The sequence below is a fragment of the Lepus europaeus genome, chromosome 17 (genome assembly GCF_033115175.1).
Source record: "Lepus europaeus isolate LE1 chromosome 17, mLepTim1.pri, whole genome shotgun sequence".
Lineage (NCBI taxonomy): Eukaryota > Metazoa > Chordata > Mammalia > Lagomorpha > Leporidae > Lepus > Lepus europaeus.
This window is the reverse complement of record NC_084843.1, coordinates 8,797,003-8,819,516: the sequence shown is the minus strand read 5'-3', so window position 1 is coordinate 8,819,516 and position 22,514 is coordinate 8,797,003. Positions and strand designations below refer to the sequence as shown.

Here is a 22,514-nt window from a genome sequence, read left to right as displayed (position 1 = left end):
ACAGAAGATCTCCGTCTCCCTCTCTCCCTCTTTCTCTGTAACTTGCCTTTCAAATAAATAATGAAATCTCAGGTTGTCTTAGAGCAATTTGAGGCTTGCAGAAAAGTTAAGCAGTGCAGTGAGCTCTGGAGCCCCGACTCCTCCACGCAGGGTTTCTGATACCAACATCTCGCATGCGTGGGATGCTTTTGTTGCAATTAATGAGTCAATGTGGATCCATTACTATTGATCGGAGTCTGCGGCCGACATTAGGGTTCACTGCGCCGTGCGCTCTGTGCGTCTTCCAAAATCACGAAGTCAGGAAGCCACCATCACCGGAGCACTCAGAGGAATTACTCTGCCTTTGCCACGCCCTGTGCTCCACAGTGCGTCCTCCCTCCGCCCCTCAAATCCATGGCCATCACTGACCCCTTTGCCCTCTTCAAAGCTGTCTCTCTAGGTCCTTCTTGCTACCAATTTTTTTTTTTTTTTAAAGATAGAGTTAGAGAGAGAGGGAGGTCTTCCATCTGCTGGTTCACTCCTCAAATGGCTGGAGCTGAGCTGATCCAAAGCCAGGAGCCAGCAGCTTCTTCCGGGTCCCCCCCGTGGGTGCAGGGGCCCAAGGACTTGGGCCATCTTCTACTGCTTTCTTAGGCCATAGCAGAGAGCTGATTGGAAGAGGAGCAGCCGGGACTCGAATTGGCGCCCATATGGGATGCTGGCGCCGCAGACCAGGGCTTTAACCCACTGCGCCTCAGCACCGGCTCCTACCAGTTTTTAAAATTAGTATACAGTATCACTGAAGGGCATCTGCTCTGAGAGCTTGGTGGGAGTTTACCCTTCTACACACCCAGGTCTAGACCTCGGTCATTTCCATCTCCCAGGATGTTCTCTCATGTTCTGCCCTGCCCAAGAGGGACAACTGTGCTGACGTCTGTGGCTTAGTTTTGCTAATTCCTACACTTTGTATAAAATGGGATTAAGTGGTATGTATGCTTTGGTATCTGGTTTTCGCCTAGCGGCGCCGGCACACCAAGTTCTAGTCCCAGTTGGGGCGCTGGATTCTATCCTGGTTGCCCCTCTTCCAGGCCAGCTCTCTGCCGTGGCCCGGGAAGGCAGTGGAGGATGGCCTAAGTGCTTGGGCCCTGCACCCTCATGGGAGACCAGGAGAAGCACCTGGCTCCTGGCTTCGGATCAGTGAGATGAGCCGGCCGCAGCGACCACTGGAGGGTGAACCAACGGCAAAAAGGAAGACCTTTCTCTCTGTCTGTCTCTCTCTCTCTCTCTATCTACTCTGCCTGTCCAAAAAAAAAAAAAAAAAAAAAAAGAAAGAAAAAAAAGAAACACAGGTGTTTTTGCGCTATCTGTGGTTCTCTGAGTGCCGTTTCAGCTGCATCTCACATTTTGCTGGTTGTGTGTTCGTCTTCATGTTCGAGTACTTTCTAATTTCCTCTGACTGACTACCTCTTTGACTCATGAGCTATTTAAAGTGAATTGTTTACTTCCTGACAGAGGATTTTCTGGATAGCACTGATTTTTAATTTTGGTCCATTGTAGACAGATAAAATATTTTATATAACTTAATTTAAATTTATTGAGACTTTTTATACACACAACACAGTCTGTATTACACATGTTCCATCTGTACTTGAACGTTGTGTTGCTGCTATGGAGCCGTGTTTAACGAGAGTTAGTCGGGCTGGCTGGCAGGATTGTTAAGGTCTTCTGTATCCATACCGACTCTGTCCCCCTGTTCAAGCAGCTGAGGGAAGGATGTGGAATACCAGACTGAAGTCGTGTGCTTGTCCGTTTCATCATGCAGTCTTGTCACCTTTGGCTTTTTTGTATTTTGGGGCTCTTTTATCAGGTGCATAGATTTTTAGAATGTTTACGTCTTCTTAATGAATTAAATCATTTACCATTATGAAATGATCTTTTGTTTGTAATATTCTTTGCTCTTAAAGCTACTTTGATGGAATTCAAACACAACAGCCCTTTTTTTTTTTTTAAATATGTATTCATTATTTATTTGAAAGGCAGAGTTAGAAGAAAAGAGTGAGATCTTCCATCTGCTGGTTCACTCCCCAAGTGGCCATAATGGCCAGGATGAAGCCAGGAGCCCGGAGCCAAGAGCTTCATCTGGGTCTCCCACATGGGTGCAGGGGCCCAAAGACTTGGGCCATCTTCCACTGCTTTCCCAGAAGTATCACCAGGGAGCTGGGTTGGAAGTGGAGCATCCATGTGGGATGGTGGCAGCTTAACCTGCTCTGCCGCAGTGCCAGCTCCAATAGCTCACTTTCAATCTATCCTTTAAAATATTTTAAAAAATGCTTTAATTGTAGGCAACACTATAGTTGGAGCTTTTTTAAATTCACTCTAAAATTGTCTGTCTCTTAACAGAAGTGTTGGTAACATTTACGTTTAATGTGATTATTGATATGGCTGGTTTAAATCGATAGTCTTGTTGTCTTCTACATGTTCATCCTTTGTTCCTCTTTTCTTCTTTCTTTTGAATTAACTATTTCTATGACTATTTTCTCTCCTTTCTGACTGATTAGCTACAATTATTTGTGCTATTTTAGTGGTTGCTTTAGGAACTATATATATGTGTCTAATCTTTTTTTAATATATATATATATATTATTTTACTTGAAAGAGTTACACAGAGAGGGAGGGAGAGGGAGGGGGGGTCTTCCATCTGCCGATGGTTCACTCCCCAGATGGCAGCAACGGCTGGAGCTGCGCCAATCTGAAGCCAGGAGCCGGGAGTCTTCTGGGTCTCCCACGCAGGTGCAGGGACCCAAGGACTTGGGCCATCTTCTGCTTTCTCAAGCCATAACAGAGAGCTGGATCAGAAGTGGAGCAGCCAGGTCTTAAACTAGTGCCCGTACGGGATGCCAGCATTGCAGGTGGTGGCTTTACCCACTATGCCACAGCGCCGGCCCCAGCTACTATTTCTTCATATATATTTTTTTAATCTCTCCCCTTCCTTTGGGGCTCCCATTACCCACCTGTGTGGCTGCTCGGCCTCGTCCCACAGCTCAGCGTTGCTCTGCGTGGGTGTTGTTTTCTCATCTACATGTTGTTTGGGGCTTCCGGTGCCCTGTCCAGATCCGCCCATCATTTTCTCTTCACTGGCTAATCCGTTGTTTTATTCTCACCCCGTGTGTTTTTCACTTTACAACTTGCAGTTTTCATCCCTAGGAGTTTGAGACGTGTCTGTCTATCTTTTGTGTCTGTGTGAACCATGCTTAATCTTTCTTCTAGCCTCCAGAACACACAGAATAACACTGTTTAAAATTCCCCCATGTGCTGACTCTATCATCCGTGTGTCATCTCGGGGTCAGTTTTGAGGACTAGAGCTTTCTCTCCTTGCTTGACCATCTCCTGCCTCTCGCGTGCCAGAGACTGTGGCTTTAAGCTTTGGGGACCTGGATCTTTCCATATTCCTGTAAATATCGTTGAACTTTGCTCTGAGGTGTAGCTATCTGGAACAGCTTAATCCTGCGGGTCCCGCTCTGCTGTGTACAGAGCAGTGTTTAGGTGAGGGCTGGATTTTCCTCCCGAGGCGAGGTCTTTTTCGGGGGTGGGTGTCGGGCACAGCAGTTAAGATGCCGGTTGGGGTGCCTGTGTCTCACGCTGGAATGTCTGGGTTCGTGTCCCAGCTCCATTCCTACTCCAGCTTCCTGTTAACCACAGGTTAACAAGTATCCAGTACTGCCGCCCATGGGGAGACCTGGATTGAATTCTGGGCTCTTGGCTTCAGCCTGGCCCAACCCTACCTGTTGGGGGGCATTTGGGGAGTGAAACAGAGGATAGAAGAATCTTTCTGTCTTTCAAATAAAATGAAAAATATGCACTCTTACAAACCCTTCTCCTGATGTCTCCTGAGCTGTGAGGTTTGCTGCCCCAGCTGGAGAGGCCTGGAGCCACTCCCAGCTGTGTGCGGGCTTCCAGCATGGCTCCCTCTGAGCAGGGTAGGTGGTCTGTGCCGAGGCTCGGGGGTCCACACGGGCTCACGATGAGCTCTGCTCTGCCTCTCTCTAGGGTTCTCTCTCGATCGACCCTCTCCTCTCTCGTTCTCTGCCCCGGGAACTCTCGCTGCCATGGTCTCTCCAGGCTGCTGGGGTCTGCTGGGGTCTGCCTCAGTCACCTTCCCCACCCCCAGGCTGCCTTCTCCAGTCCTTAAGCTGGGGCGACAGCCGGCTTCCTTCACAGTTTTTCGTGTCCAAGGACAACTGTCCTTCCTTTCCCGTGCCTCTGTCCTTAGCCACCTGCCATTCTCCCAGCCTCTCATAGTTAATAATTCTTTATGTGACATTGTCCAACCCAGGCTCTCTGGAGACATTCAGAAGGCACCAGATCAAGTTTCTTCCTTTGGTCTTTAAATGGAAATGCTGCCAAACACTTGCCATTTATTTTGGGAGCAGTGGGAAAAGAGTTAGGGAAAGGAAGCCACGGGCAGAAGCCAATGTCTTTTCTCATCTCACAGAGACTCGCGGTCCCTGGGTCCTTCTGAGGTTCGGACAGCAGGGAACCTCCCCAGAGCTGTCACCGTGGGTGCCTTTCGCTGGGAAGGAGCCTGGAGCCCTTAGGTCTTTGCCACTGAACCAGCGTGGCTCTCAATCGTTGACTCAGCTACTTTCCAGCACCTGCTCCCCACCCCCCGTTTAGGTCAATGGGATCGTGAGACAAATCTCAAGGGAATGGGTGGTAACTGGGATTTAGTCTAAAAAGAAACCTTTGACCACATTTTTCAGCTCCGCACACGTGAACTCGGTCTCAGAGAGGTGACCCGGGTAACAGCTTATCGTCTAAGTGCTTGAGCATCACTCTGCCACTGCTAGCAGAGAGCTGGATTGGAAGTGGAAGAGTTGGGACCCAAACCAGGTGCTCCGGTGTGGGACGCGAGCACCCCAAGTGGTGACTCAACTGCTCTGCCACGTGTCCTTACGGGGACACCAGTCCTGGAGGATTAGGGGCTCTGTGGCTTTGTTTAACCCCCATTATTTCTGTTAGGACCTTGTCTCCAAATAGAGTCATTTTGGGGGTTATTTGACACACTGGAGTCAACATATGGATCTGGGGGGACACAGGCATATATTTTAAAAAATGTTAGCAGGAACGCATGTCCCCTTCCCGCTGTGTACATCCGTCATAATGGAACGTGTGTGCCTTGCGTGGGATGCTGGAATTTGGGGACTGGACATGGAGCGTAGAATCTTTCCTCCAGACACACCCAGAACTCAGTGGGTCTGCATCTGTGTAAACAGGTGTGGATGTAGCAGGCAGCTCCAAAAGAAAAAATTCCATACACTTGCTTTTGCTAGTATTCTTCCCTATAACAGCTAAAGAAAATAGTAAAAGGCTTAGAAAAATCCCTACTTCTGTTCATTTTACCTGGAGTAAATGCTGATATGTGCTTGGAGTCAGTATGCAAAATCACAGCTGTGTAGAAATGACAAAAAGTTGCACCCCCTGAAAATATAGAGGGAAAAGAAATTGATTAGAACACAAAGTGGCAAGTGCTAAAGGGATTTTTTTTTCTGCATCTTCCAAATTTTATTTTGGCCATATAGTTTGTTTTTAAATAAAACTAGAAGTCTGCAACACAGTTCAATTATGCTGTGCAATAAGCTATTTTGTATTTACTGGGTAATTGGTTATCTATACCAAGTCCATAATTCAGACCTAAGTTTCCTGCGTGTTTCATAATTTTTTTCTACATACAAGTTGCCCAGCTAAGCACGTCCATGTTAAGATCAATGTGGATACACAGGTGATTTCAGAGCCTGGGAGCTGGACAGGGAGACTTCATGAGAAAGATGGAATTGAAAGACGCATGTTTCTTGTGGACTTGTTGAATATGAACTGGCCATGTGCAGAAATTCTCTGGCTAACTAGAAGTGATTTCTGGGTTGTGCCTTTCACTGTACCACTTGTTAAACATGAAGATGCAAGTGAGCTGTCTTCAAGATTAGCTCTTCCTTCAAACCATGGCTTTGTCAGTGTGTGTATCCTCTCCTGAACACTTAAGGACCCCCACAAGTGTGCAAGCCCCCCTTGTGATTCCCACGGAACTGGCCCAAGGTCCCTGTTATGGGGCTGGCATGCTGTGGCATAGTGGGTTAAGCCACTGCCTATAACGCCAGCATCTCATATGGGCGCTGGTTAGTGTTCTGACTGCTCTACTTCTGATCCACTCCCTGCTAATGTCCTGGGAAAAGCAGTGGAAGATGGCCCAAGTCCTTGGGCCCCTGCCAGCCATGTAGGAGACTTGGAAGAAGCTCCTGGCTCCTGGCTTTGGCCTGGCCTAGCCCTGGCCATTGCAGCCATCTGAGGAGCAAACCATTGGATGGAAGATCCCTCTCTGTCCGTCTCTCCCTTTTTCTCTGTAACTCTGACCTTCAAATAAATCTGAAAAAAAAAAAAAAAAAAGTAGCAGCAGCTAAACAAACAAACAAAACCCTCTTATGATTTCTTCTTGTTAAAAACTTTCTGGGCTTCTTGCATTTTAGACAATTACGATTGTGTTTCCATATTCACTACTGATGAGCATAGCAAGTCCCACACTGACTGTGACTCCTTGCATTGGTTTATTTTGGAGAAAGTGAGGGCATGTGGCATGGCCATGTTGGGCGGTAGAGGCTGAGGGCTGCATGGGGACTCTGTGTCTGTGGCTGAGGCACCTGGGGGCCTTTTGGGGAGGAGGGGTTGGGAGCGAGCCTGCCTGCAGTGTGGCTCTGTCCTTGGTTTCCGTGAGAACCAGTGAAACATTCAGTGTTTTCATTGTTGGCAGCACTGGGCTCGGAGGCTCCTGCTCCACTTCTGAGAGTGCCGCCGGCCCGGATCCCTGCATCGCATCCCCAGAGGTGACCGAGCCAAGGAAGCGTCCACAGGAAGCCAAGGGGCTGGAAGGTTCTGTGCTGCCCAGCCCGCCGCTGCCCTGGGAGCAGGAGTGGCCCGCTATGCCGTTCGCCGAGGGCCCCTCGGAAGGTTGCTCTGCCAGGCCAGCAGCAGCACCTGAAGATGGTCCCCTCGCTCAGCTCCCCAGGAGGGGACCTTCCCCGAGTGCCCCAGGGGATGCTGGGACAGCCTTCGCCCTGGAGGGGGACAGCCCTGCTCCGCACATCGTGGCTGCCATCGTCCCCAGCGCTGGGAGAGAGAGCGAGCTGGAGGATGCAGAGGGACAAAAGACCTCTTCCTCCAGCTGTGTTGAGCAGTTGCCTGGAAACTCCCCAGTGCCTCCCGGAGAGCCGGGGAAGGGCCAGCTGTGTGCAGAGGGAGACCGGCCTGCAGGCTCACAGGGTGCGGAGTTCAGGCAGGGCGTGGCACCTGCTGCAGCCCAGCCAGGCGAGGAGCGCCAGGAGGAGTCGCCCCTCAAACCAGAGGCCCTGCCCCCACCAGGCCCCTCCCAAAGAGCCTCAGACGGAGACAAATGCCAAGTGCAGGACTCACCTCGGGGTCTAGCTGATAGCTTGGAATTCCTCGAGAGGGGCCACCGCTTTCAGAGTAACTCAGAGGCTTCCCGAGAAGCCGGAGGGGAGGCCGAGCTCCAGGGAGGCTGCCAGCAGCCACCCAGGGACCACTTGCCACACACAGAGCTGCCCCGGGACACGCCGAGCCCTGCCCTGGCAGCAGGGGCCGGTGGCTCTTGGACGGAAACTCTGGACACCAGCACGGCTCAAGGTGATTTGCGGACAGGGACAGGGGGACTTGAGCCAGAGAACGCTGTCCCTGTGGCCGCAGGAGGCCAGCCTGCAGGAGGTGTGCTTATGAGCGTGGAGTCCTCCCTGCCAGGGGGAGCGCATCCAGCTTCAAGCCTCGCTTCCCGGCCGGCTGCCGCGGCAGCATCCAGCAGGTTGGCCAGCGAGCCCGTTTCCGGAGCCGAGCTGCCGGTTTCTGCAGATTCAGCCAAAGAGTTGGTGGACGCGGGGTTGGTGGGATTGGAGAAGCAAGCACCCGATCCAGGAAATGAGCGAGGGCGTCCAGAAGGGAGCCTTGGGGACATTCCTGTCCCACCCCTCCAGGAGAAAGGGGAGCTCCCCACCAGGGAGCAAAGGTGCACAGCCCCACCAGGGGGGCCGCCCCCTCCCCCTCCCAGCACATCAAGCGAAAGTTCCAGGAGCCCACTGGGGCCGAAGGGTGGCGCTGAGGCTCCTGAAGATGCTGAGAGCCCAGCAGGGGCCCAAGCAGCAAGCAGACCCCCTGCAGACGACCCGAGGGCACGGGAAGAAGCCCCAGAGCCTTCTGGGGGGGCAGATGCTGGGCCCCGGGGGGGACAGGAGTCCCAGGCCTTCCACTGCAAGCCTGATCCGGAGGTGGATGAAGATGTGGCCTCGAAGGCAACGGGCGGTGCCGACAGCAGAGTTCCTGGCACAGACACAGACGCAGCCGGGCCTCCCAGAAGGGCAGAAGGGCCTGGGCATCCACCAGCAGAGGCCGTGAGGCAGGTGACGGCTGAAACCCACACAGCCCATGCAGCTGCCATGCTGCACAGGCTCCGCGAGGAGGAGGGCCCTGCCCTGCCCCCTGCCCCGGATGGAGCTAGTGAGTGCACTGTTCCAGAAGGAGCCATCGGGGAGCAGCCGGGGTCACTGAGCAAATGTCCCGACATCCTTCAGGGCAAGGGAGGCTCAGGACCTGCGTTAGAATCTGAGAATCCAGCTTTGGCAGCAAGGCCCGCTGCAGAGGTTGTACCCGAGGCCCAGGAGGCGCGCGCTCCAGAAACCACGCTGACGGGCAGCTGTGACAGGGAGGGCTTGCCGATCACACCCCTGGGCCAACCCCCTGGGCTGGGGTGTGGTGCAGCTGGACAGGAAGTTCATGCTGATGGGCCACCTCCCCGGGATGGGGAGAACCCGACAGTGGCTCCTGGACTCACCACGCTTGACTTGGAGCGAGATGGGCAGGAAGATCCATCCTACTCAGGCAACACCCAGACCATAGGGGCCCCGTCGGAGAGGCCCCTGCCGTCTGCTAAAAGCCATCTGGAGCCCTCCCGGTTGGACCCAGAAACACCGATCTCTGATGCGCTCAAACAGAAACCCCACCCGCCCGACAGTGGGAAAGAGACTTATCCCGGTGATGCAGGCTTTGAGAAGCCCCTCGTACCTGTGGAACCTTGCGGGGCTGCGTGCTCACCTGCTCCCGGAGGACAGGAGCAGGCTGCTGGCTCAGAGCCCCCACGTGAGCCCCCCGAGGGCAGTGTGTCTCAGGGTCCAAGTTCATCTCCCAGGAACGCAGATCCAGAGATTTCTCCTGCCGAGGACTCAGAGTCGGCCGCCCCCATAGAACAGAAGCTGCTGGTGCAGGGGGCAGATGAGCAAGAGGGAGCAGGCAGAGGGCAGCCCTCAGGGGTCCCGCCTCCTGCAGAGCACGCCTTGGAAGACTCCAGTCTCGCAGGCGATGTGAATGGAAAGGAATATGACCATGCTGGGCAGGGGCAGGACAAGCCCCGGCAGGACCTGGCCGATGCTTCGAGAGCAGGCGGCTGGCATGAAGAAGCACGTCCCAGGGATGTGGGAGTCTCTGAAGCTGCTGTGGCTTGGCCCGGGCTCCCAGGCTTGGGCGAGCCGGAGATGGTAAGCAGTAGCGCTCATGCACTTGACTCGGGGACCCTCCCAGGGGCAGCTCCCTGCTTGCCAGCCCCAGTGGCTGCCAGCCCCACTGTCACGCCCCCTCAACCTGCGTGTGATGAAACCCAGCAAGGCAGGCGGCAGCCAGTGCCGGCCCCATGGCTGGAGATGGAGCAGCTTCCGGGCTCCGTCGCGCAGGCCCAAAAGTTACCTGGAAGTTTCTCAGCAAGCGATGAAGGTGGGGCTGCAGAGAGCAGTGGGAATGCTGACGGCGACCCAGGGGTGCAGCGGGCTCCCCAGGACCCAGGAGAAGATGCTGGCAATGGCAGCTTCCTCCAGTCTGACCCCTGCCTCACCCCCCAGGAGGGAGCATCTACCTTGGCCCTCGGTGCACCCTGCCAGGCTGAGCAGCCCACATTCAGCTGCCAGGATGCCTGGCTGCCAGCCAGAGAGCTGCGTGGGGCTCCCAGGAGTGCAGTGGATACGTCTGCCCAGCAGGCTGTGCCCAACCCTAAGGGGCTCCTGCCGTGTGCGCCCCCTGTGGAGGCTGCTCTCCACACTCCTTATCTACATATCGATGGTGCAGCCGGGAAGGGAGCAGAAGATGGCGGGGTGAAAGCTGCCTCCTGGGAGACCGGTCCCAGAACTCCTGCCGAAGTCGCCTGTCCCCTAGGGGGGCCCCTGCTTGCCAAGGAAGACGCCATCTCCGTGAAGCTCTCTGCTGGCTCCTGCACCTCCCTCTTGCCACCGGGAGCTGCAGGTGAGGAAGTCTCTAAAGTGCAACCCAGCAGCGAAAGCCCCGAAGCTGGAGCCACTGAGGCCCCCCTGGGTTCCATGCCCTACCTGGACAGGCTGCTGCTTCCAGCCAAGGCTCAGCAGACAGCAGGGCAGGAGAGAACAGCGGCCACTCCGGGTGTAGATGCTGAGGCCAGTGAGACCCCAGCGTGTCCTGCCAGTGCAAGCGGGGCAGCAAGAGAGACAGAGGGCAGCAGGGAGAGGACAGGAGCCTCCCGGGACCTGAAGAGGAGCACATCAGGTGGTGTGGACGTAAGCTCCAAGCAGAGCAGCGCCATCACCGGGCTCCCTGACTTCAGGGAGCACATCACCAAGATCTTTGAGCAGTCCGTGCTGGGCGTCCTGGCCTCCGAGCGGCCCCGGAGTGCGCCCGCAGGAAAACCAGGAGCTGAGAAGTCTGTGCTGGGCAAGGACTCCACCATGGCACTCAGCCCAGAGAAGCTTCTAGATGGGACTCAGGGTGTGGCCATTCCCTCTCTGCCTGCACTTCCTGCTGGGTTCTACATGGAGAGGAAGCAGGAGTTGGCTGAGATGTCCCTTCTGGTTCCCCAGGATCCAGCTCCAGACAAGCTGCTGGGTCTCAGGGTACCCGCCTCTGAGCAGAACCTGCCAGGTGCTGGGGTGGGGGAGGTGACGACAGGTGTCCCACCCACAGCGAGGGGAAGCGAGGGGCCAGAGGGGGCTGGGGAAGGCCAGGCTCACTCCCAGTCAGGGAGCGAGGGGCAGGCATCAGCTTCAGGCCCTTCCTCTTGGGGGACCTGTGCGGAGAGAGCTGCTGACTTGCAGGTGGCTCCCACAAGCCACAGAGAAGCCTTGGCTCAAGCCGATAGACCTCCTTCCGGAGAGCAGCACCAGGAGACTGCCTGTGACGGGCAACACAGAGAAGACGGTCCCCAGGAGCCTGCTCGCCCAGAGGGTCCAGGCAACGTGCCCAGCTCCACACATGCCCCGGACATCTCTTCTCCCCGTGGGGACGTTCTGACTGGGCCTGAGGCCAGTGATGAGGCCTGGACCCTGGACACACTTGGAGGTGAGAGGAGGCCTGGAGGTGTTGCCAGCATCGCAGAAGGGCAGAATGTCCCCGGGGAGCAGAGTGCCCCAGAGCCACCAGCTGGAGAAGTGCTGGGCACTGCCTTGGAGCCTGGCAGAGTGGCAGGAGCTGCTGCGGAAGCAGCAGGTGACATCATCTTGAGCCCAGGTGAGACACGGGCACGTGCCTCAGGTGACCTGCCCGAAACAGGTCCTACAGGGGTGCTCTCTGGGTCAGCTTGTGACACAGCTCTGCCAGGGAGCCGTCGGGACCCAGGCTTCCCTGATTCGGTGCAACCCATGGAGGATGCAGCCGCCTCGCTCGGGGACAGCCCAGCTGGGCACCAGCAGGCTGAGGAGCAGCCGAGGCGTGAGCACCCCACTCCGGCCGCAGACAGGAAGGTGTGTGTCTCTTCACCTCCAGAACTTGGCAACATGCAGGACCAGCCGCTGCCACCCCTGGTTCCAGAAGAGCTCCAGGCTGCCAGGTATTTACAAGAATAAATTCCTGTGGGGGTGTGGGGTCAGCGGCAAAGGTTTCCCCGGAGTGGCGAGTTCCATCTCGGCTTGCTTAGGCACACCTGCTCCGTGCTATCAGTGTGTTGAGATGTGGAAAACAGTGAGAGGAATGGTTGGAGGCGTGGCAGCTGTTTGTTTCCAAACATATTCTCTACCCTGTGTTCTTTCAATTCATCCAACTGAAGCTGTTGGAAAAGTTTGAAATGCTTCTGGCTGGCTGTGTGTGGCCGAGTGATAGGGGATGCTCGGCCGTGCTCGGCAGTCCAGAGCCATCTGTTTTTGAATCTGGATTTATTTAGGCAGAGGGAGCCTAAATAATTCAAAAGCATCTCAAAGCCTGTGATTGTCCACAGCTCCGTGTTTCCCTAGGGTTTCGGTGGAGGAGTCATTTAAAGCTTAGTCACTTAAAGCAACAGGAGGTGGAGGGCAATGCCCCTCTTCCTAGCTGTGTCATCCAATCGATTGCATTTTTTCCATTATCCCTAAAAGAGCCCCAGGCCTGCTCTGTCCGCCTCACCTTTAGTTCCTGGGGAGGATGCTCCAGGAGTCTCGGGCCAGGTCACTTGTGATGAGGCCAGAGGTGTGGGGGGAAGAGAAAGGTCATGACCTTCAGCAGGCTGCCTTGCCTGTCTTTAGGGGCACGCTGGGTGTTTGGCAGAGGAGAGCAGCCCTTCTGGGGGACCCCGGTCCTTCTACCTGAGTTTTTAATAGCAGAAGGGAGTGGATGGCCACTCCTGTCCTGTCCACAGGTAAAGCAGAGCCCAAGGCGACCAAAACCTCCTTTTTTGCTCAGAGGGACTGGATGGGTTGCTTTCATGTCTGAGCTTGTTACTGCTAAACCAACTCCAGCTTTACTGAGATAGAATTCTAATCCTAGAACTCATTTCAAGCATACAGCTCCCTGGCTTGTGTGTGATCAGAGTTGCGCAGCTGTGGTTACCCCAAGTTCAGAACATCTTCCTGCCCCTAAGAGAGGCCCAGGCCACTGGACACTGCCCTCCACCTCCACCTCCATGGCACTTGGCAGTCACTCGGCTAGTGCATTGCCTTCCGAGGCAAATGGGTCAGCATTAATTTAATCTCGGAAGCAGGAAATAGCTCCTCCCCACCTGCAATCGTGCTCGGCAGAGGTCTGTGATGAGCCCAACTGGCAAACACAACTGTGCACCCCGCACCTTCCTGCCTGCTGCGTGCCTGGCTGCTGTCTTCCGAGTGCGGGGCTCCCTGGGGTTGTGCTGAAGCTGCTGCTCCACATCTCACCTTCCCGGGGATATGGACATGTCGTGGACAAGCTGGGCAGCATCCCTGGACATTCGATGGCTGTTCCAGGCTGCGTGTTCATGCGCGTGCATACACATGTGTTTGCTTGTGCGTACGAGGGGTGGGGTTACATTGTAAAGCCGTACCTGTGTGTCCTAGGCAGGCATTGTGTCAAGGATCTGATTCATACTTTGCACACGCCGAAGGAATGCGCGATCACCTGTTTTTCGAGTCTGAGCACTTCCTCGGACACCCAGCTGCCTGTGCAGGGACTCTTGGTCTGGGGCGGGTGCGGGGTGGGCGGCCGAAACAGATGCACCTGACACTTCTCTGCTGCTGACTTAGCGAACAGTTTCCTGCAGCCCTTGCTGGCACGTAGCTTTTACATTCGCGGTCAAGGTGTAGGAAGTGCCTGCCTAGCTAGGGACCAGCTCCCCTACCCCACAAGTGGCTGTGTTCCCAGATGTTCTTAGAGACCTCAGGGCCAGACAGACAGTGGCCCAGTAAATGCATCATGGCTCATTGTTGCAATCATCCTAAATTTCAAGAATGTCTCTGTATTAGAGCTTATACTTTTCTGGACCATTGTAAGGAATAGCAAAGTATAAAGAAAAAGGGAGAACCCCACACCCACACCATTCAGTGAGGACTGTGGTTTAGCACGGCAGGGTTTTCTCACCTTTTTTGGGTTTAAATATCCGGAGTCCTTCCGTCCCTAAGGTTGTGTGACTTCGTGGTTTCCCAAGCAGTGGACACGTGGATTCCTGTAGCCGCTCGGTTGCTTTTGTCCCTGTTGGGACCTTCATGCTCTCTAGAGCCGTGAGGCCCAGTGCAGCTGCCACTGGCCACGTGCGAGTGGCGATGCAGGGTACATGGACAACTCAGTGTGCAAAAAAGAGCATAATACGGCCACGATTATTTTCGCACTGGTTATATGTGAGAGGATATTTTGGACATACAGGGTTACGGTGTATGACTCAAATTTATTGTGCTTATTTCTGTTTGTGTTTCTGTGCTGGGTCCCGGGCACCAGCGCCCACTTCTCCCTGGTTCTCGAAGGGAGTGGGGATGGCAGGGGGAGTCACCTTCCTCTGCTTTGTGCTTTTTGGGGAAAATGCCTCCCGCCACCTCCCCCTCTGTTGTGTGAGCTTTCCGGTAAGAATTGTGCCTGCTGGGGGCCGGGGGAACCTTTAGCTCCTTCCTGGAGGAGAAGTACAAGGGCAGAGAGGCCATCCCAGGTGGTGTCTTCTGCTTGGGAGACAATGACAGCTCAGCAGAAGGGAACAGACCGTCTCTGGCCGATAGGAGCGTAACAGGAGCCACAGATGGAATCTCCAATCTTCAGCAGCCACATTCAAAAAACTAAACAGAATAGGTAGAATTAACTCTAATAAGACATTTTTTGAATCCTGTATATCAAAAGTATTGCTATTTTCATGTGTAGCCAATATAAAAATTATGAAGGCCACGGCCTGCATTCTTGCTTTCAGATTTAGTCTTTTTTTAAGATTTATTTTATTTATTTGAAAGAGAATTACAGAGAGAGCTAGAGACAGAGAGAGGTTTTCCATCTACTGGTTCACTCCCCAAAAGGCCTCCATGGTCAGGGCTGGGCCAGGCTGTAGCCAGGAGCCAGGAGCTTCTTCCGGGTCTCCCATGTGGGTGCAGGGGCCCAAGCACTTGAGCCATCTTCCACTGCTTTCCCAGGCCACAGCAGAGAGCTGGACTGGAAGTGGGGCAGCCGGCACTCAAACTGCACCCACGTGGGATGCTGGTGTCGCAGGCTGTGGCCCAAGCTGCCATGCCCTGCTGGCCCTCGCTACAACATTTTAATGGCCGATGAGAGTGATTCCACACCCCCTGCTGAGTAGCCCAGGGTGCACTAGAAGTTAAGATGTGATTGCGTTTTATTGTAAACTTTTCTGTGTATTTTTCCTGGTGAACCTCGTTGTATTGTGTTTCACCATCAAGATAATGGTTTTAGTTGCCGCATAAACAGCAAAGCAAATCAAAACCAAGTTGTCTGCTCTTTTGCTGGTTATCAGGCGACAAGCTTTCGATGGAATCTGTTGAACTGGGAGATCTTCAGGAGCTGAGGGCTGATGGCACGGCTCAGATTCCCATCTAGGAAGCGTCTCCTCTGCTGTCTTGGTGGGGACAGTTTGACGGTCCCGTCTCGCTTCCGTGGAGACGCAAGCAGTGCAAACAAGGTTACTGCCGTATTTCCCAGCTTACGCCATCAATAAGGTGCCGAGGAGGGTTGGCGCGTGCCCGGGCACAGGGGCCCACTGGGAGACGCAGGTGCCTTTCTGTACACTGTGTGGTCCTCCCAGGAGAGGAGCCGGGGACATAGGCAGCCTCACTTATTTCAGGCTGTTCGAAGGTGCCGGAAGTGATCTCCCCCTGCAGATACAGCACTGCTGTGCGTGCCTGTGGGCAGTCTAGCTCCTGGCATCCTGATTACGGCCTCGCCACCGTTCATTCAGACACAGTTCTCACCGGTCCTTGACATCACCAGCCTTGTCTTGGCTGAATATTTACCTGAAGGGGCTGCCTGTCTCTTTTGCATTTGGGGAAACAGTTGGCAAGGGTATCAGGTCCAACTCTGAATGTGTTCCAAGAGAATTAAATGTTCCCAGATGCTCAGAGTCTCGGAGGAGGGAGACAGCAAAGGACAGTTGACCTCCTGCCCCAGCTGCAGGTCAGGCTGGGCGGCTGAGTTCCCTCCCTCCCGCCAGTCCTTCCCACTCAGTCTGCTCCTTCCTTCTCTCTCTCCAGCCCCTTCGAAAGTCACCAGCGGTGACACCAGGTTTTCAAGTTTAAGGTTGGACGATGACTACAATTATATCAATTAAGGGAAAGGAAAAAAGTGCCCCAGGGTAGTTCTCTGGGCGGATCCAGCCAGGACCGGAGTTGCACCCTCAAGACCCCTCTGGGTTTGATTTTCTAACAATATTCTTCCCATGTGGGAGGCTGTGCTGGCGTGGATAAGCTGTCTAAGGTTCCAGTCCTCAGTTTCTGTATCAGTAGGAAGGGAAAGGAGCAGAGCCCTGTTGGTATAAAGTTGCAAGACTTCCAAAGCTGGCAGCATAGTGTGTGGTGCGAGGGAAGTGCGTGGAAAAAAAATGCTAAGGGCTGTCATCATTTGAAACGTGTTTCTCCAAGAGCATCCTGAGAATTAACTCAAAGGAGACAGTGTCCAAGAATCCCCGGATGAAACAGCAACAGAGCCTGCAGGAAGAGGGAGCAGTAGGAACCCCCAGAGTCTGTCTCTGGCCAAGTGACTGCTCTGGGCCCCAGTTTGTGTCTGTGAAATGGGGCTGCACTAACCCAGCTTGGCCCACGGTAGCTCATTAAAAGGAATGAGCACATCGATTCAAAAGCATTTAGGACACCAAACGCTCCACAGATGATGTGGGTTTGCATTGTTAGCAGCTCTAGTCACTGTGAACTGTGCCGTATAAAAATCAAAGGCCCTTTTACAGCCTTGCCTTTATGTCCTGAGCCTTTTGTGTTACATAATTAAGACGAGTTTCTCTCAAGAGGTGAGTCTCTCATTTGGAAAAGCACCAAGCCTCTGTAGGAAGCTGGATGGGGAGGCACCTGCACACAGGCTGGCTGGGAGGGAACGCTACGGCCATGGCTTCCGGCTTTGGTCCCTGTGCCCTGCGGTGTGTGGGGCACCTGCACCGGGGTCAGGGAAGAGCCGTGAAAATCCAGGGCCAGTTTGAGGGCAAGGTGGTGATTTTCCAAATTGAATGTGTCCAAGGTGAGCCGGCTCCTCTCGCTGGAACCTCTCATTGCGGTCACTGGCGGAAGTCCCGACGTCAGACCTGGATCTGGGTTTGTTTCGGCAGCAATGGCTGAGAAGTGAGACTTCACGTTGTCTGGTGAGAGCTGGAAGGAACCTTGGCGGCTCCAGCTTTCCAGAGGAGGAAACAGGCTCAGCACAGGGAGGGACGGGGACCTGATTCCAGGTGCAGAGCCAGAGCTGGGTTCTGGCCCCTTGGATGCACTGAGCCTGCACAGGAGGGGCCGTCCTTCCCGGCACCACCAGCGCCCCACCTCCATGTCTAGGCCTTTGAGATGAGACTGCATAACTCTGAGGTCTGGAGTGGGACTCGCACGGGCCTCAGGTCTGGCTCTGTGACCTTGTGGTCGCCCTTGCTGCACCTGCAGCGTGACAGTGTGCCCACAGTAGGACTCACAGCCTGGTCAGGAGGAAGGCAGCCACGTTATCCAGAGCACCTGGCACACGGCGTTGACTCTGTTCCCTTTCGGTCCCTCCTCCCCCTGGGCCAAAGCACTTTTGCAGGCAGCATCGTGTTTCATCAGATCCACGCCGAGGGCCTTGACCGTGAACGCCCCCGCCAGATGGAGTGTTGGGAGGTTATTCTCTAGAATACACCTCTGCTGACACTTCCTACAGAGGTTAGAACCCTCACCGTCACCACTCTCCCGTGTGAAGTCACTGGCCCCGTGTGCCTACCAAGCGCTTGCAATGAAGCTCTTGCCGCTGGGAAATGGATTGTTCATGCTGTTGGATTTTTTTTTTTTTTTTTTTTTTTTAAGATCTACTCATCTATTTGAAAGGCAGAGTGATAGAGGGAAGCACAAATGGCCACAACAGCCAGGTCTAGGCCAGGCTGAAGCCAGGAGCCGAGAACTCCATCTGGTCCTCCCACATGGGTGGCAGAGACTTGGGCCATTTTACACTACCTTTCCAGGTGCACTCGCAGGGAGCTGGATTGGAAGTGGAGCAGCCAGGACTTGAACCCGTGCTCTGGTATAAGCTACCAACATCACAATGTGGCGGCTTAACCCAACTGTGCCACAACACCAGCCCCGATTCGGTTGGATTTTAACTAATTAAAATATAATCAGAAGTGGCCACACGGGGCTCATGGCTTCCATGCGGGACAAACAGCCCAACAGTGTCTTCATGACTGCACAGCGGAGGGATCCTCATGGCAGAGCCGGAGTCGGTTCCATGGGGTTCCGGTGGGAAACACTGGAAGTTTCTCAGGCACCTGGTGATGCACCTGCTGCCTGGCTCCAAATAGCGGCCCTCCCAGCCTGCAAGGGTGCTGTCCACACCCGGGAAGGGCCAGGATGGCAGAGATGTGGTTGTTCAATCAGTGTCTGTGCCGTCCTGAGGACCATCAGGGTGAGAAAGCTCAGCTCACAGCATCCGGGCCCCTTCCTCCTCCTCCTGCTCCTCCTGCTCCTCCTGCTCCACGCCATGCAGCCAGCGGGCGCTGAATATTTCAGCAGCCTGCGATGCAGATGCAGGCTCCTCTGTTTCCAGGGAGGCGCTAGGGCGGGTCTGAGTCCTGAAACTGGGTTTCCTTTCCTTTTGCAGGGCCAGTAGAAGGGGTTTGGGAATAAAAACCTCCGGGGAGGGGGTGTCGTGCCCTGGTGGTGCCCAGCAGACTTGCGTCAGCGCTGAGTTCTCAGGAGTGCGATGGACTCGAGCGGGGCTGTGGAGCTGCCCCGGGGGGCTTCAGGGGCTGGAGGAGGACAGAGGGAGGCTGAGGATGAAATCAGCTGGAGGTGCGGGAATGTTGGCAGCCCAGGTTCAAATCCCAGCTCTCACTCCAGGAGTCAGGCTGGGTGGTCAGAGAACCAAACCTATCTGGACTTCTGGCCAGTGAGCGGGGCTGACAATGTCTCCCGGGGTAGAGGGCTAGCACGGGGGCAGTAGATGAGACAAGACACGGAGCATGCTGCAGTGGGCTGGCGCTGAGCAGTGCCTGGACTCCAAAAAGAGTGGGGGCCACTGGCTCACGGAGACTCCGTGGACGAGGCGCCTGGGCTTTGGGAGGTCTCCGGGCAGCTCCACCCACAGACAGCTCAGCAAATGTGCAGCCAGCTCAGGTGCAGAGAAGCGAAGCCAAGGTCTCCACCTTTAGGAAAGCCCTGAGACGGGCATTCAGGGCACGGGGAGGAGGAGGGGACATGGGTTCCTCCACAGGGAGGAGGTTTGGGAGGAACCACTGCGGGGGAGATAGGCAGCTCGACGTGCTGCAGGTGAGCCATGGGCCTGGTTGGTTGACTGCCAGCCCAGTGCCGAGTGCGCTCCTGAGGAGTCAGGTTCACGGGCACCTGCTGCTCGCTGTGTGCCCCCTCCCTGGGCCTCACTGTCCTCTCACTTGGGGCCAGGAAGTCGGCCATCCTGCTCCTAAGCTGTGTTTGTGTTGCTACCCGGCGAGGCTCAGCCTCTGGCGAGAAGGTGGGCTGAGCCCTGTTTCCTTGGAGAGTTAGACATGTGTGGTGCAGCTCCTGGTGAGCCGGCACCTGATCCTCTGCGTGACGCACAGTAGGCACCCCGTGGCCGCTGAATAATTGAGCACGGCTGCCATCAGGTGCATTTGAGGGCTGCTTCCTAGCTAGGGCTTTGCAGGCGATGCTGAGCCCAACGTCTGCCTCTCCTGTTGGACTCTGTGACCTCAAACCTTAGCCACCCTCAGTTTCCTCTCCTGAAAAATGTGCCAAATGCTAGGGTGTGCTGCACAGTTTCTGTGATTCTACATAAAAATAACACGCATTGAAAGCTTGGCTGAAGGGCCGGTAGTGTGGACATCCTGTATCGGAGTGCCGGTGCCAGTCCCCACTGTGCAGCTTCCAGTCCTGCTCCCTGCCAAGTCCTTAGGCCCCTGCCACTCATGTGGGAGACCCGGATGGAGCTCCTGACTCCTGCTTCAGCCCGGCCGGGCCCCGGCTGCTGTGGCCTTTTGGGGAGTGAACCAGCAGATGGAAGATTTCTCTTTTCTTTTCTCTTTGTCACTCTTGCCTTTCAAATAAAGAAATCTTTAAAAAATAAATAAATAAAAGCTTAGCTGAGTGCCTGCCTAGCATGCAGTAGGCACTTACTACGTGCAAGAATCAGGGGCTACAGTTTGTGTTAGTACTGACGTTTGTGTTGCTGGCATCGTTGGAGTGATGATAATACTGTTGTAGGGTAGATGGGGGCGCTGGGCTCCTGTGCCTCTGCCCCTGCTCTCTACTGCTGTCTCCCATCCTGCAGCCCCAGCCTGGGCATGGCTGGCGGCGGCCCTCGCTGTAGCCATATTGTAATGGATACAAAGTCAAACCATCTGGTACTCATGGCAAAGGCATTCTCTTGCTGGTGGGAACTCTCACTTTGGGGTTAACCTCTGGCCAAGAGCAGCTGCCGAGCAGCTGAGAGCTACCATTAGTGGGAGGGAGCGAGCGCCTGTGTGGGTGAGCGGCCACACCAGGGGGAAGTAGACACTGAGCACATCTTCAGGGAAAAGCAGCCTCAGCCGTCTTGGCATGAGGTTTCGAGCTGCTGGCCTGTCCCAGACCCCCTGGAGGCAGAGTGGGGTGACCCTACCTGCCTGCAGGTGCACAGCATGGCGGCCAGAGCAGGAGACCCGTCCTGGCCCGAGATCCAGCTGGTGTTTCCACTGCCTGGCCAGCGCTGGCAGACAGTGTGGCTCTGAGCAGGTGGGAGGGCCAAACCCGGGCTTGAGGTCCCAGTCCTAGGCCAGACTGCTCGTCGGGGCCACCCATGCAGGGCGTCTGGGCACCTAAGGTGGAGGAGCAGAGATCTGGTCTCAGACGGGAGCACCTCGTACCTGGCTCAGGCATTCATAGTCATGAGAGGACCTTCAGAATCTTAGCCTCTTTGTATTACAGATTTGAGACTTGACACCAGAGAAGGTGTGTGACTTCCTCAAGGCCACACAGGCTGCCAGGGGCCACTGGTCGGACTCATATAGAACCTTCAAGGCCAGGGCTGTTGGGGCTAGTGTTGTGGCATAGCGGGTAAAGCTGCTTCCAGTATCCCATACGGGCTCTGGCTTGTGTCCTGGCTGCACCATTTCTGATCCAGCTCCCTGCTAATGGCTTGGGAAAAGCAGTGGATGATGGCCCAAGTGTTTGGGTCCCTGCCACCCACGTGGGAGACCTGGATGAAGCTCCTGGCTTCGGCCTGGCTCAGCCCTGGCCGTTGTGGCCATCTGGGGAGTGAAACATCAGAGGGGAGATCTCTCTGTCTCTCCCTCCCTCTCTCTCTCTAATTCTTTCAAATAAACAAATCTTCAGAAAAAAAAGCCAGAGCTCTTTCCAGCACCCCGCTGGCCCTCGGGTGAGCAAGCCTGCCTCTGCTGTTCCCGGGAAGTTGGCCCGGAGTTGAGCCGGCTCGCACTCCTGTTCTCGATGGCTCTCTGGAGGTGGTGCTGCTTTGGCCTTGTCCTTGGTTGTATCTGAGGGTGTTGCACAAGGCGATCTTGCTCTGCAGGAGAGTTTGGCTTCACCCTGTGTGCCGTGCGGTGGCCGCTTGCCTCTGCGCCGGCAGTGCTGCAGGAAAACCGTCCTCAGACTGCCTCGCTCACCCGGGCGCCGGCAGTGGGTGGACGCTGAGGGGGCAGCCCTCTGGGGTCAGCAGGAGCGGCCCAGCCGGCCCTTGAGCCTCACGTCCTCCAGCTGAGTGCGCCCGGGCGAGCCGTGGATGGAGGAAACCCTCAGAGGACAGGACGCGGCGGCCGCGTCAGGTTTCCTGCTGCACAGTTGGGCCCCGAGAGCTGGGGAGATAAAATGCTCCTAATGGTCCCGGGGTTTGTTTGGCTTCTGCTCGAGGATGAGAGAAGCTGTCTGTGGAAACCAGCAGGCTCCCTGCGGATTTGTGTTCGGAATCTCCTCTGGTTCCAGTTTCGCCACCGGCCGGGGGTTCAGCAGAAACGGGGCCTGGAGATGGCCCCAGGGGGACGGCGTTTGCTGACTGAAACTCCCTTTGCGTTTCCCCTCGGGTCGGGACCCACAGCAGTGGGGGAGCCGACCCCCCTTCCTGCCTCTTCCTGGCAGTCCCCAGAAGCCACTGCTCTACCGCCTAACAAAGGCCGTTTTCTGTCTCCTCCTCTAATGGATTTTCCTTTGGTACAAAACAGTGGCGGAAGGGCCGAAGGCAGAAGTGGACCTGGGCCTCAAAAGCTGTAGAGGCAGGAGCGTCCCCCCGCCCCCACCCCCAGCAGCCTGCCCCACCCCTCCCCCACCAAATCCTGGTTCCAGAGTCGGCCAAAACCCAGGCAGAAGAGTGGCTCAGCAAAGTGGGGAGACCCCAGGTATCCGGCAGAAACACATCTGTTACAGTTTGCTGAGCGGGATTTCATTCTAGGCTGAGTATGGATGCTTTCTAAGAGTCCATTCTGAGAGTATGGATGTTTCCGGCTAAACAGAGCTGGGTTCAAATCTGTCACTTATTCCCTGTGGGACAGTGGTCATGCTGATTTAATCTCTTAAAGCCTCAGTTTCTTCATCTGTAAAATGGGTATAAAATTAGTACGTGCTAGAGCACAGGAAGAGCTGAGCAGGGCTGGTGCAGAGGGGGGC

General features: G+C 55.2%; 1 protein-coding gene across 5 annotated transcripts in view; it reads left to right on the top strand.

Moving 5' to 3' along the window:
• Positions 1–22,514, top strand: part of TACC2 (transforming acidic coiled-coil containing protein 2) — a 183,527-nt gene that overhangs the window by 31,278 nt on the left and 129,735 nt on the right. For all 5 annotated transcript variants that reach the window (XM_062215161.1, XM_062215160.1, XM_062215165.1 and 2 more), the window contains one exon: positions 6,779–11,869. In XM_062215161.1, coding sequence (XP_062071145.1) covers positions 6,779–11,869 — 5,091 coding nt within the window. The remainder of the gene's footprint in view (positions 1–6,778; positions 11,870–22,514) is intronic.